Raw genomic sequence first — 15,723 nt, forward strand, 5'->3', positions numbered from 1 at the left:
ACCTTCTGACACATCTACCATCTTGTTATCTGTAACAAATCTTACACCTCAATTTCCCTCCAAGTTAAAAACAAATGCTGATGTGACTTAATTAATTTACTAAGCTATGTGTTGTTTATTATTTTTAATAATATTCATAAAGTACCAACAATTTTCACAGCACTATACAATGGGTGGACTAACAGTATGTGTAACAATGTTTGTTTTTTCATGATACATACACTTTAACATACAGGACATGTAAATTGTTTTGGTAATAAAAACTAATATAACAAAATAATTTCACACAATATAATAGTTCTTATATAATGGTTTCATGTGTTTGGGATATACCTACGTTTGAGCTTTGAAACACATTCTTGAGGACAACTTCGGCTCCAATGGTTCCAGATTTTTACTAGTATCATAGTACCCAGTTAAAATCAGGTTCTGAACATTCATTTTAAAGCAGGAAAGCCATGATTCTATTCTGTTCAGATCAGTGTGTTCATTGATACTAGACTAAGGCCATGAACTATATAAGCACTATTTGAACAGAGCCTTGGGTCTATATCTAATGCTGTCCCTGTAATAATCAGATATAACCCTTGAAGACAGCTTTCTCCAGAGCATCTTCTTTATTCATGTACTGAACATGGGATGGGTAGTTGGTGCAGTCATAGCGACCACAGAATCTGACGTATTCTAAAAAGTCTGGAATGCCAGGGTAAACAACATTGTCAGCCAGGAATACAGAGCCTGTTCTCAACAAACAGCATTCCTGTGTATAGAGAAAAGAGGAAGAAACAGAATTAATGGGTGGAGGGACATCTTCCATTTGACCCTTCCTATTAGACACCTTGTAATATTTATATTTTGTCTGTTTCACCAGTTGAACAGCATTGTGTTGGCATTAACATAAAAGCACTGTGTTGCCAGAAACATAACAGAGATCTATGAAGATGCATTTTGAGCCTTTGCAGGTGTGTGTACGTGTATACTAAACATGTATTGATAACATCATGGCAAGTTTATTTCAGGAAATCCATCGAGCTTGGTTCAGTAGCCAATAAATGTGAAGACTGCCATTTATATCTCAAATGTGAGTTTTATATTATATGCAAAAAAATAGGGGCTACTTTTCTTTATGTTGCATTAAAAAAAAGGCAGAGTTTTCGTAGTATGTCATTTTCATGCACAACAAGATCTGTGGTGGATGCTATAATATAATGAGAGATTCCACCAACTCCTGCCCCCTGGCTCTGCTTCTTGCCTCCACTACTTCTGACAAAGACCTGGAAGCGCTCTGCCTGAGCCTCATTTCCTGATTCCAATCAGCAGATACTCTCAGCCAGTGGGCTAGCCCTGTGCTTCAGGGCTTAGCTCGAGAGAGCAAATGCAGCTTCTGATTCTCCAACTGAAGTAGTAAAGGCAGGGAGATAGTCAAACATTTCCAACAAAGAGGGGCAAAGCACTCCTGGCACTATAACCACTACAATTTGCTCTAGTGGTCATGGTGTTTGGATATAGACAACATTACAATATAAAAAGCAGATCATACACATTATTGGTCGTGGATTTACTCTAAGATTCTGGTAACTCTAGTGATCTAGTGTTGTGCCTCCAACCACACATCGTTTTGTTGTCTACTTTTAGTATTTACATGTCATGTTCTTTGTCAGTTTTGATTAATGATCACAAATCTCACCTCCAATAGTTTGGTATCTATTATATATCTGTCCTTCCAATGATCCAGAAACACAAAATCCAGAGTGTCTACTTGGTATTTTTCTTTCAGAGTAGGGATGATATCTGCAGATGAACCTTCTAGAACTTGCACCTAAAAGTAAAATGTTCTATTTCAAACCATGTATAACACCCACTCAGGAAATTGCCTTAGCAGAATGCATCAAAGGGCTTAAAAGGGAAGCGAAGGAGATCACAGAGGGAGAAATAAAAAATGATTTTTTAAAAAGTGAAAGAGTGCAGAAAAGATTGAAGGTTAAAAAAGGTAGTTTGCAACTGCAATTAAACACTTGAATATTTATAATTAAATACCAATCAAAGGTTTTAAGAAAGAAAATGTCTGCATAATTAATTTAGTCATTGTTTTATCCATTCAACTTCAAATGGTAGATGCCAATGATGGAAGACATTCAGAAGACAACTTGAGTTTTCACAAAATGATTAAAAGTGGGTGCAATAACCCTAAAGAGTCCCAGGTACAGCCAACCCATTTAGTAACTGTAATATTATGTTCACTGTTATTATGGATGGATACCCTTCCCTTTTTTTCCAAGTTCCCCTTTCCTTTCCTTCCCCGAATAGAATGTTTTTCTATTCATTATTTTTGTAGTAAAACTTTAAAACTTTAATAAAAACAATTTGAAAAGAAATTGCACCTGTGCTTAAATTAACAATTCAACAGACTCAAATTACAGAAACAAATCAGTCCCCTGGCTGTTTCTGTAACATTATTAGTAAGGGGGTTTGCTCTCTGTTATCTGACACTATGGACTCCATTACAAGGGAACCTAAAAGCCTAAGTCCCAACATAAGTAGGTTTGAAAGCAGGACAGGAGAGGCTGTGACCACAAATAGTCTTCTCAACCTGGCTTGCATGGGCACTGAGATGATATGTAACTTAACTACTCAGCCTAGCAGGCTTGTGTGTGCTCCAGGGAAACATTCGGCCATGAGCTGCAATACCGGAAAATGGTTTTGGAAAAAAATGTTCTAGAAAGATTCTCCTGGTGCCCTTGTAAAATAAGATAAATACAACCTAAATAACTCAAGATGGCAAAACTTGGGCCTCAAGTATGTCCACCCTGATCCAGCAGTGTTGAGAGGTTTAAACTGATATGGGGGTGGGCAAGAAGTCATCCCCCACTCATTCCCCTACTTCATGCTGTGTGATGGCGGCTAATGCAAACACCCAGTGAATTTACTCAATACACACAAGATAGGTGTTGTGTAAAGTAAGAATGAGGGTGGAAGTGCGTTAGCTTTCCCACTCCTATAAAAAAAAAACATGTAGCGTGCCAAATGTTTGCCCAGACCCTCTTGCACTAATAGCCCATAATCACATGAACACATTCTGAGCTAATCTTTTAAGAGGCACTCTCAGTACTTTTGAAGTGACATCATTAAATAAATCATATAAAATTAAATCTAACTTCTATTACAACCCAGGGTACAAAGAGCAACAGAGTGTCATGGTTCTCACCGTGGCAGACAAACGGCCAGACATGGTCACTCCTGGAGTTCCCAACAGGGGACTTGAACCAGGCACCTTCACAGTCCTGGTCCTGCTTCCTACCTCTGAGACACAGCAGCTTTATACAGTGACAAGTGATTCCGGTCCTGTTCATCCTGGCATGTCTACAACACTGGGGGCTGCACCTTGACTTGTCTGTGCTTCACCTGACCCTGATTAGACATCAGCAGGGTATTTAAACTCAGCCTCGCCCTGTGCTCAGCGTCAAGTCTTTGATCCTGTTGTGTGTTTTGTACCAGTGTTCCTGTTGTTTGATCTACTACTTATTATTGACCCTGGCTTCTGACTATGTTTACTCTGACCTCTGGCATCCCTTGACTTTGGCTACTCCTCGTTGTTCCTGTCCTCTGGCATCCTTTGACCTCGGCTATCCCTTGACAATCCTGCTGGTTCAGTCCTTGCCTGTACTGTGAATTGGTACTTCATCCTGCACAGCCCTCGTGCACAGACCCACAGGCCGGGTGAATTCTTACCTGACCACCTTGGCCTGTGGCTATCTGCAAGGGTGAGCAACATATCTGCGCTACAGACTCCCTACTCAGGTAAGACCCTGACACAGAGGAGGGGAAACAGAAACATGTTTCTTCCTCTATTTAATATGTTCATCCTGGCCACTGATTGGTTTTGCCTTTTAACAACAGTTAAGAGGAAGCCAAGATGGAGGATCTCATGATAAAAGTAAATACAACACTGTGGATTTTAATACATTTTTGAACTTTTCACAACTCACCCAATAAGTTTTATGTTCAATATAAGTAGTAAGTTAACATAGACGTAAATATTCTGGGAAGCAACCGTTACCCTTTCAAAGTTCACACTCAGTTGCCTTTACTGAATACTCCTGTGGCAAATTCAGGTCAAGTTTTTGGATTTTGCAATTTGGAGGCACATTCTGAATTTGAGTCGATAATCCCATATTAATCTTCCTTTCCCATTAAGGTTTCCAGCCTTTAATAAACATTTCTCATCAGGCATGTGTCTGCTTATGTGACTGGAGACCCTGCAGTGGGCACCTGACACTTCAGTTCACTAATTAGCAGCCATGCCTGAAGCCCTGAGCTACAGTTACTAGCTCCAGATATCTGTGCACGACACACAAAATGATGACACTATTAGTCTTTAAGTATCATAATTCCCTACAAGGGAATATTTAACTAATTGGCAGTTGGTACGAAGAAAACTTCCAGTTTTAATGTGTAATTAAGTTTGGCAGACAGTATATATTAGTCCATTTACATTGTTACTCTGACAAACTGTCTTATTGGAAGCAATCCCATTCAAGCAGACAGAGGATGCTAATCCAATCAGACACTTATTGAGCTTCAGTGAATATGTAACTTACATACACTTAGTGATTTCCTAAAAACAAACAGATGCATATACCATGTTCTGAACTCCAGCAAATTCAATTATCTGCTTGGCCACAGCTGCATTATCTGGGTTCATCTCGATAGTCAGCAAGCGAGCTCCAGGCTTAAGTATCCTGGCTATTCGGACAGCAGAATAGCCACAGTATGTGCCCAGCTCTAGGGCGATAGATGGTGCTGTCTCTTCCACTACCTTGTCAAGGATCAGCCCTTAAGAGGTAAACAAGAGCAATGCCAAGTTAATACAACCTTTTCAAACAGGATGTAAAAAAATATATAGATCAGAAAAAGGTTCAACTTGTGAGCATCTTGCAGTTTTTATAAATTCTTTATTTTTCTTGTGCATAGGATAACATACAATCTTGCAGAGCCACGACAGCAGATGCAAGCATTCCAACAATATTTATGTACGTGGCAGAAAAACAGCACATTTTATATATTTATATTTGGAGTATCAAGCTTTGATGCATTAATATAACATAGTGTTAATGCTTAGTTACATACGCGTGTGATAATTATGGTAATGCTTAGAGTTATAGGTGTGTGACATAGCAGTTATGTTTTAAATTGTATTATGTTTGCCGTGTACAAAATGTTACTGGCAGGCTCGGGGTGCTCCCGCTTAACCTGCGGGGTTCTTGTTTAGCTGGCACAATTTTATAATATGTAGTATAAGCAGGCTGGGTCATTTAATGCAGTATAACCTATATAGAATTTAGAATTTAAACATGCAAACTAAGTGGTGTTAACAAGGTGAGAACAATGTATTTGGTGCTGTTCGATTCCATCAGCCGATACCGGCTCTATGTGTTGGGCTTGCGAGCCGGGGTTGGAGGCAAGGTTGATGTCCCTGTGAGATTCCCACTCCGGTGGTCGCGGTGGAGCTTTTCCGGCCATTACGTTTCTCAGTAGCAATCCATGCTGTGGCTCGGTGGGCGCTGTTGCAGGCAATGTGTGAATTAATTTTCTGCTGGTCTGTGATTCCTGGAACCCCCGGCTGGTAATCAGGTTGGGCTCGTTTGCGGATCTCACTCCGGTGTATGCGGGCGTGAGCGCCGGTGTCCATAGAGCTTGGTGTCGTTTCCCGCCATAGTGATCTCTGGCGTTGCCCTTGGAGCGCCCCTCTGGGGGCCCGTGATGTGTTTCCACCTATCTGACGTCTGGTTGCTGGGCGGATCCAAGCAGCTGCTTCTTTCCTCGCCAGCCGGTAGGTCTGTCCCCGGGTGTGGAGCTTTGACCAGAGGTGAGCACAGAGCCTATCGAAGAACTCTGTTACACTTTTGGGAGGCTTATGTAGTGTGCGCTGCAACTCAGGCCGCGCTTGTGCCGCCATCTTGTTTGGGCCTTGCTGGTCTCGTTTGGCTGTGAGCTTTGTCGCTGGATCATGCGATGTCGCTGGGGTGGTTGTTCCCAGCGTGGACCGGGATATCCCCCGCCTGTCCAAGGGGGGGGGGGGGTAGCAGGGCATTAGTGTTCCCTCGTGTGAGAGCAAGCCCCATGCCGGGGGATCGGCCGCCTCCCCCATGCCCTGGGCTCCGCTCCGTTTTAGGCCTCGTGGTCGGTTCGAGCTCCTCCGTGGCGTTTCGGCTCGAGATTGGTGTCATTCTGCTCTGTGTTGGGTCCCGGTTCACTTTCCGGGCAGCATGTACCGTGGGTTTCATCGTTATGTTGTGTATGAGCTTTTATGTGCCCCCTGTTATAGGAGCCCTCAGATATCACGTCCGGCCATCTTGGCTATCAGGCCCCGCCCCCATCTTGCAGTTTTTAAACTCATCACACTTTTACTAATATTTTTTTCTTTACGGTTACTAAGGTCATGATGGAGCATTTAATAATGTGGGGTGCTGGCAAACAAATCTGCTTGTGGATACCACATATCAGGGCCCAATTCTATTTTCCCTTTTCCTGATAAGCCCTGTACACGTCCCTCCATCTTAGATGTCTCTTTCCTTTACCATATTTATATCCTTTTTACTGATCATTCAATCAAGTTCCATCCTCTTCCCATACCAAAGAACAACATCATGGTAATAATCCAATCGGCATGGACACACACAGCTTCTTGATGTTTTTTTTTTTGTTTTTTTTAACATTCTTTATTTATTGATGTTTTTCCAAAGTAGATGGGATACAGAATAGAATGGGTGGGGTACGGCACCATTACAATATGTCAAGCAAACAGCAATTATAGCTACGACATTAACCTTTCATAGAACAAGGGAGTTTAACTGATGGTTACAAACCAGTGTATAGGTTTTTTTTGTTTTGTTTTTTTAGGGTGTTGCCTCATGGAGGTCAGGCCTTGCACTCAGTTGTGAGTGTTCCTTTTAGGGAGTTATAATTCTTTGGGCAATGTCAAGTCCACTTTTTCATGGTTTTATGGTTGGACCCTGGTCAGGGAAAGCATTGCTAGTGCCAAAGGGTATTATTTACAACAGAACTGGGATGGGGGATGAGGGTGTTTGGTGTTCAGGCCTCTTGTGATTCCAATTGTCTCATAGCCATTACATGGCTGCTAAGATTTTAGGCCCCATGTTGGTCTCTTAGGGGACGTGGGTAAGGGTACAGAACGAATTACAGTTAGCTGGTATGGAGTGTGTGATGTTTGGTTGTAAATTCGTTAGTGTGGCTTGTGTGGAGCATGGAGAGGTGTGAGAAGAAAAGAGTATAGCAGTTTGCAAGAAGATAGGCGATCCTAGGGAGCCCCCCAGTTGTCCCCAGTGGAGTTGTAGGGTGCAGGGTACGGGGTGGGGAGCAGGTATTTAGTTTTCGGTTTCTACAATATGGCTTAGAGGGCGTGGATATGTGTCAGAGAGTGGATGGTTTGTTCTTACAATTGGATGTATCACATCCCACTGTTGACCCATATTCTATGGAACACCTTAGATGTGTCATGGAGTTCTGCAGTCAGTCTGTCCATTTCTAATCCTTCATTGATTTTACGCTTCACTGTGGTGAGCGTCGGAGAGCATTTGTCGGCCCATAATTCACCAATCGCGCTGCCAAGGCCATCTGCTAATTTGCTTTTGTGTCTAGTCATAGTGATAGTGTCAGATGTCCTGGACAGTAGTAGGGCCCAGGGGTCCAGCCGGAATGGCTTCTCGAGTACTAGTTCAATTAGTTTTTGAATCTCTAACCAAAATAGTTGCAGTTTGGGACAGGACCACCAGCAATGGAGATATGTGCCCTGGTCGCCAGAGTTTCCAACAGTCTGCCGTTGGGAGTTGTCCCATTTTGTATAGTCTGTGGGGTGTGAGGTACCAGTAGAAGAGTGTCTTGTAGGCCTATTCTTTATGTGTCACAAAGATTTTTAGGGTGCTAGTCACTTTTCACATATCCCCCCAGTCAGTTGGGTCCTCTGGAGGGCCAAGGTCTTGTTCCCAGGCTAGAATGTACAGCAATTTGAGTTGTGAGGTATGTGTTAGGGATATGTACATTTTGGAAATTTGTCCTTTACTTATGGGTGAGTCCATGCTTTGTTGTCTGAATGTTGTGGGCGGTGCCGTGCCTGCCTGTTTGACTGCTGGGTTATTTGCCAAGCCTCGCAATTGGAGAAAGCAGAAAAAGTCTGTGGTTTGCAGTCAGTCCTTGTCTGGGAGGTCTGCATATTCTAATGGTTGTGAGTTGCGGTAGAGATGCATGAGTCTATATATGGTTCGTTTTTTTGTAGTTGCGAAAATGGAGAGCTATCTAGCCTGGCGGGAATAATTTGTTTCGCAGTATTGGTGTTAGTAGTGAGTGTAACGATGTGAACTTGTATTTCATTTTGAGTTTATCCCACAAGTCTAAACAGCTTCTTAATTTTAAAGCAGATTTATTGGCTCACGAGAAAAACAAGTGACAATGTTTCGGTCTCATTATGAGACCTTTGGCAAGACTTAACAAAGGTCTCATAGTGGGACAGAAACATTGTCATTTGGTTTTCTCTTGACCCACTGGGGCTCAGCAATTATATCCGTGTATCTGATTATTGATGGACCTTAGTCATCTGCAATATAATGGTCAGGCTGCAATATTATGGAGTATGATCTTTAAAAAAATATGATGTAAAAGTATTCTTACCCTTTTCATCGCCTACATTCATGGCCCACTCTTTGTTCCTACAGTACTGATCTATATTGTCCACCACACTCTGTGGGTCACCACGCACTGCATTCTGAAGAACAAACTCCAAAATTCTCTGCTCCTTTAACTCATCCATGGTGAAAAAATTTGATTTTTTAGAGTGTTTCAGTTGTTCAGGCACAGTTGTAATAAGATAACTAGGAAAATAAAGAATTGGAGTGATTAGAGCAGTACCGTGCTGCAAACAAAAAGTGCTATCGGAGACATATGTTAACTAATTAATTAACAATTAATTACAGTACTGGTCATAATTTATATATCGATATAAGTTAACCTGTAAAAACTTAGAAATAGAAATGCTGATTATTTAATTTTTAAGGGACACTTTAAGTTCCTTATTACAGATTACTGATTATGGTAGAGGGATTTTTGAGTACCACACATCTGTTTTTTGTTAATCTGTATTTCATGTTTTTTCAGCCCTCAGAGCCGACCCCTCATAGTCCAGATACTGCAAAGTATCTATCCACATTGTCATTTCATAGCAGGCTGCAAACAAAGAGGGCAGGTTAGGGCTGGGGTTTGAGATTCAGGAGAGCAATCACCAATTCTGTCAAACTGTTTTAAAACAGAGAGAATGCACTCAAATTGTCCAGAACAACTACCATATGTTCTATTATCAAATGCAGTGTTTCTTTTACTCTCTGATTACATACTGTATTAATTGGCGGAGCACCCAGGGTTGCACACAGCGTGAGTGACACTGGAACCTGGGTGACTCAGGAAGCCCAGCAGTGGCAGGGGCCTTTATGTGGTCTTCACATTTAGGGCCATCCAATGGACATCTCTGATCAGGCAATGTGTCAGCTCTATGGCCCTTTAATAGCGCACAGGGCCAAGCTTTATCATTAGTCCCCCCAGGCATGCACAGAGCCATGTGGGCTAGAAGGAGGCATGGGGGGAGGGTGGCACTGAGGAGCTAAAGAATACCTCCAGGAAGAAGATGGTGGTTGCTGCAAAGGACAATTTCTGGTACATTCAATTGCCCCCTACGGCCAACAGACCCTAATTGTATTCTTCCTAATAAAACATTGTCTAAATAAGTAAAATGTTGACATTTTAAAGATTTTACAAGGTTAATTGACTCAGATAAGTAAAGCAGTGAAATGCTTGTAGAATTTCATGCTTTATTTTGATTTTTGGCAGACGTGTTTCATTTCATCAATAAAAAACATGAATTAAGCTATTTGTGCAAGGCAGCAGAAGCTATCATGTGGTTACCATTATATTCCCTCCAGTTTCATTGATCATTTTAAGTGAACGTCCACAGACCTACATTAACTAGGGAGGCTGTTCGATTTAACTTAAAAGATAAGTATATTTTATACTTAATATTCACTATACACATTGACACTGTGGTGCTACATTAACTACCTTTTAATATTTGTATTTATTAAAGTAAAGAATTTTATTAGAAATTGGAAACAGATGACAGGTTATCTTAATGGTATCCTTTTTACAGAGCTCTGTATTTAGGTTTTAATTAACCAATGCAATACCTTTGTGTGTAATGTGACTGTTTTTCATTCATTTGTGCATAGAATGTCAATCTGCACACATTTTTAGCATATATCCACTGTTACATCATGCTTCATTGTGTAACTCCCTTATCCTTATATAAGTCATTTTACCCTCAAGGCCCCTCTAGTACATACTTAGTGATATCTGTAAATTTGTGGAATAGCAGTTTCTGCTCTTAATTTAGAACTCCTATTACCATATATGTTCATGAGTATTATTTTTTTTAAATAAACGTAACTTTGTCTTCAGCACAAATTAAAACAAAAATCATACACAGTTCACTTTTCATTGTAACCTAAATTAAATACTGCAAGAAATATAATTTGTTAGATCTGATTGTATAATGTATCATATTTTCAAGTTTAATACTAGCTGGTTTACCTGAGAACTGGAAAGTTAAATAACCTCCCAAGCCTTTTGCAATTGTTGGTACATAGGAAACAATGTGTGTTATTACTAAGTAATTAATTACAGTGTAGATCTCTTTACCCACAATTCCATGGGAGTTTGATGGTAAAACTAGTAACTCCAACTGCTAACCCACAGGCTACAGTTCAGTTAAGTCACTAATGAGACAGTGAAATAGCTTTGTGGTCAGACAGGCTCTACAACTCTAAGAGAGAGAGTGATTTTCATTATGCAGGAACTGATCTTTTTAACACTAAGTGCACATCCGTCATTGGTATTCCAAAATAGGTTCTAATACAAATGCATACGATTACACCTATGTACTGTGCTACTGTGCTAGCAGAATTCATAGAACTTGTATACATTTCTTTAAATATATCTAAATAAAAATGTGGTCCCTCCCCTCACCTGGATATCAGTTCTTTGCATAGAGGACTATGCCATTGCTAAAGCATTTGTGCTAAATATTGACTGACAGGCAAGAGCACATTTTTGCCCTTGCTAGATTGTTCTAACACTTGAGTAAGATGTGTAACTCTCTGTTCATTTGTCTGACGTTGGGAATTAACCCAGAGTGTTGTTGCATAAAGAAGAGTACAATGATTAAGAAATGTTCCGGGAGGGAGGAGGGAATGGGAAGTGGAACTACATTGCTCCGGCAATTTTGCATCATGACCTTGGTAGTCTTTTATATGTTTCACTTGGGCCCTCGTCAGTTTCTGAATTTAGCACCAGTTGCTCTTGAAAGTACAGTTTATTTTAAATTGATTTATTTAATGACATTTGCAATGTTATTACTATGTTTATTTATACCATGTGACTGCCTCATGTGTCAATTCTACTACAGACCTACAGCCCATGCTAATAAAGTACATAACAGCCTCACTGTCTGTGATATGTTTGTGAATTGTACAATATCGTGTTAACAGTTTTTTGCCCCATATTACACGGAATCTGCCCTTTATTATTTATTTAGTTTTAAGGGATGGAGGGTGGGGAGGGGGGCATGAGGGGGAAGTAGGACAAATTCTATTATCCTTTATAGTGATATCACTTTAACTAAGGTCCATCCTCACCTAACATATTTGAGACCCCCACTAGATGCCACCCCAACAGCAAGCATTACATCCCAAGCAGCTATAAGTGCATGCACAAACTACACCTTCATAATAGGATGTATGTAAATACACTTATTAAACTATTAGCTCTCCCCCACCCATTCCTGTCCTGCAACTGTTATCAAAACACTAAGTCTTCAGTGAATACTTATCCACCAACCTACTTCTCTACTCCTATCCTTACCTTGTGTCACTCTACCCCACTCCCTCTAGCGTGTAAGCTCATTGAGCAGGGCCCCCAACCCCTCTGTTCCTGTACATCTAACTCGACTGGTTATAATTACGTGTTTGTTAGTCCACCCAGGGCCGGCCAATGGCATTGTGCTGCCTGCCTGGGTCCATAGGTGAAATGCTGCCCACCCCCCCCCCCCCCAAAACAAAACCCGCTCTCTAAAATATGCTTACATCCATTATTTATGCAGTGTGTAATTAATGAAGTAGAATGGATAGAAAACTTTAAAACAGGAAATCACACCCAAAATGTTGGTGTGATGTCCCACTAAAGTTAATGTGAATGAAGTCTAAACTAAGCAACTATAACCACTATCTCACTGAAATACAATAGCTACCACTTTAAGCTATAAATGGAAAAAATTAAAATCAGAATTGCTACTTGAAAAAACCAATAAGGTGATCAAGAGTAAGTGGAAATAGAAAAATATGAATAAAGGAATAGAATTCAAACAGTAAGCTTGATGTGGAGAATAATAGCAAAGAAATATACATAGACCTAGGTAACTTAGATCTACTAAGTAGTGACATTGCTAGGTAGACAGAGAATCTAAAAAACTAGATGCCTATTGCACAAGTTAAAGTCCAAATGGATAGAACCTAAACAATAAAAAACAAATCAATAAGTAAATAGTTGCATAAGCCTGCCACAACGCCTAGAGTAGGACCTGCCAAGTATGGGGTACATTGTTGTTGTGGCAGGCTTATGCAATATATGATCATATAATGTAACTAAACCCCCATTATTTTTTTCCTAGGTGAGGTGTTTTTGAATAAAACTGTTACAATCTCTAAGATTTGAAATCATTGTTTAGTGAATAAGCGGGTGCGCTGGATTCTGTGTTTTGTATGTTTTGGCCCCAGCAGCACCCTATGATGTGTGCGTGTTCAGGTGAGTGCAGCCCTCTTGGTTTTATATATATATATATATATATATATATACATATACATACATACATACAAATGGGCGGCATAGCGCAATTGTTAAAAGTACATGGGCGGCATAATGCTGTGCCTGTCAAAGTGCCGCCTGGAGCCATTGTCCCACTTGGGTCCACCCATTGTAAAGTGTTGCGGAATTTGTTGGCACTATATAAAAAATATTAATAATATATCTTCAGTATAGAAATTTCATTTGAACCCCTAGCTGAATGGGTGGACTATACTTACACCACTACATGGTGCTCACACAACAAGAACTACATTACAATGAGGTATATCACCACCATTTTATATAAACAATACATACATAGATATGCCCCCATAGAAAACATGCATGTATTTTAGAGGGTTATGAAAAAAGAAATTCAGGTTCCAAAAGCTGTTTACCTGCCTTTGCAAGCCCTCCTCTCTTTTCCTGGCACTGTGCTGGAGCCAGGAGCAATCACAAGCCATCACCGCTTTCCAACAATTCTCAATGAGCTGTAGTACAACTTATTCAGATTGAGAAAAAACAGGAGCTCGCTAGCCCATTGTGTCTACATAACTCCCAACATTTAAAGTGGAAATAGAGAGACAATTTAATTTTAGGAGTGTTATTGTAGGCTGACCAGGTATAGAGCGATTCTGAGAAATTTAAGGGGACTTACTAAAAACAATTTATGCAACTAAAAATATAATTTAGAAAGATCTTGTATTTCTTATTGTATCCCCCCCCCCCAAAAAAAATTGTCAACTCTGTGTGTCTTTTTCTCCCCCAACTCCTTTGTGTGTCTCTTTTTCCCCTTCCACAGCCCTTCTGTGTGTCTCTACCCCGCAGCACCTTAGTTGGTTTATTTCTTGCCCCCAGCCCCTCTGTCTGTCTCTTCCTTTTTCCCAGCCCCTCTGTGTGTCTTTGCACCCCCGTCCCTCTGTGTGTCTCTTTGTCCTCCAACCCTTTTGTTTGTCGCTTTCCCCCCTTTTCCAGACTCTCTGTGTGCCTCTCCCCCTTCAGTCCTCTGTGTGCCTCTTCACCCCCTCAGACCTCTGTGTGCCTCTTCACGACCTCAGTGTGCCTCTTCCCCACCTCCCTTAGCTCTGTATGCCTCTCTTCCCTCCCTCAGCCCTCTTTGTGCTTCTTCCCTTATCCCGCACAGCCCTCTGTGTGCATCTCCCACTCCCCTTGTGGATTCTCCCCTTCCTTGTGCCCACATACCTCCCTCCTTTATTTAGCGTGGCCGAGCCATGGACCGCAGTAAAAGAGCCTCTGTAACTTCTCCCCTGTCTGGCAGGAAGCGGTTTAATGCTCTTTTATCAGATCAGATAAGGAAACAGAAGCTCCTCTGCGGCTCCGCTACGCTACATGAAGTGACTGGCAGAAGGAGAGCACTATGCAGTGCGCTCCCCTCTTGCCGTTCACTCGAGACTGAGCCCTAGACAGTCGCACCGGCCCTGGCAAGTATTATTGCTGTGGAGCTCTGTTATGCACTCAGAAACACCATAAAGATGGAGCTCATAAAAAAAAAAAAAAAAAAAAAAAGAGAACAATTTGGATACAAAAGATTAAGAGGTTTTTCAATCTAAAATAGGGACTGTCCCTCCTAAAAAGGATCACTTGGGAGTTATGCATCTGCTGAGTGACCACCAAGGAGGTGTTTCTGTCATCATGAATAAAATTGGTGATTTCACGAAATTTGCACCTTTATAAATTGTTACATATATGACAGCAATAAGACAGGAGCAGTGTTATATGTGTCTGGAGTGCTGCTTTAAAAATTCTATAGGAAATCCTAGTAACATTTGGAAGCATACGTTTGGTAAGTTTGTGAGTAATCTGATGTGACAGCACACGTGTCTCAAACTCTAGAAAACTTCCGTGATATAAAAGTAGAACTGGAGTGTTTAGAAATAGTTCATTCATTTGGATCATGGACCTTGTGCTTGAAAAAAGATACGTTATAACTGAATAAATGAAAATTGAGATCCCAAATCAGTGTAATAATGTGTCCCAGAGCTATATCCTGCTGGTGTAAATTATTTACAACATTTAACAGTGAAAGTGTTTAACCAAAAAGAGTGTAATACATTTTTTATTTTTATTTTTGTATTTTGTCCTGATAACACGTTATTATTAGCTAACTCAACTGCATTTCTTTTATGGATCACAAAAGACTCAAAGGCCCAGTTAGCCAATGCTGAGATTTGAACCTGCAGTCCTGAGGTTTGAACAGAATAGGCAGCTGGTAAACTAACCAAGTGTGTTAAGGCAACAGATAATGTTTTACTATGAACATTCTTTATTATATAATATACCATTTAGTATTAAAATAAATAAGAATTTGTGTTTACTCACCAGCAGAATGAATTGTACAATGAAACAGCAGGATCTTCACACAGTAGCTGAAGTAGGAATGTGTTATAAAACCTTGAGGATCACCTATAACAGACAGTTTCTGACTGCACGCCCCAGTGGGTGTAACTGCATTAGAAGCAACCAGTGTTACACTTTTTGGGGCCTGGGGCAATTTTAAAGCTCCACGTTTCTTTATTACACTGTGCACAAGAGAAACACAGAGGTTCATCCACCATAGTCTGACAGAACAACTAAATATAGACTTATTCATCAAATTGTGAATGCCTGCAGTCCAGATTAATAAAATAATCCAGGATATAGTTGATGCAGTGTGTGTACAGTGGACGCAGTTTGTTTAATGGATGCAGTGTGTGTACAGTGGAAGCAGTTGGTTTAATGTATGCACAGTATTGAATTAATATACTG

The 15,723-nt window shown here is 40.7% G+C and overlaps 1 protein-coding gene across 2 annotated transcripts; it reads right to left on the reverse strand.

The window, feature by feature from the left end:
- Positions 1 to 295: 295 nt before the first annotated feature.
- LOC134610982 (catechol O-methyltransferase-like) lies at positions 296 to 15,370 on the reverse strand. Of its 2 annotated transcripts, XM_063454440.1 has the most exons (6): positions 15,298 to 15,370; positions 8,686 to 8,885; positions 4,640 to 4,833; positions 1,688 to 1,819; positions 586 to 760; positions 296 to 540 (listed from the first exon to the last, which is right to left on the reverse strand). In XM_063454440.1, the coding sequence occupies exons 2-6, from the start codon at positions 8,822 to 8,824 to the stop codon at positions 515 to 517; spliced, it is 666 nt and encodes a 221-aa protein (XP_063310510.1). In that variant the 5' UTR covers positions 8,825 to 8,885; positions 15,298 to 15,370; the 3' UTR covers positions 296 to 514. The 2 variants fall into 2 exon arrangements, with proteins under 2 accessions (XP_063310510.1, XP_063310511.1); XM_063454441.1 differs by having other exon boundaries at positions 296 to 760.
- Positions 15,371 to 15,723: the final 353 nt, after the last annotated feature.

The sequence above is a fragment of the Pelobates fuscus genome, chromosome 5 (genome assembly GCF_036172605.1).
Source record: "Pelobates fuscus isolate aPelFus1 chromosome 5, aPelFus1.pri, whole genome shotgun sequence".
In the NCBI taxonomy this organism is placed as follows: domain Eukaryota; kingdom Metazoa; phylum Chordata; class Amphibia; order Anura; family Pelobatidae; genus Pelobates; species Pelobates fuscus.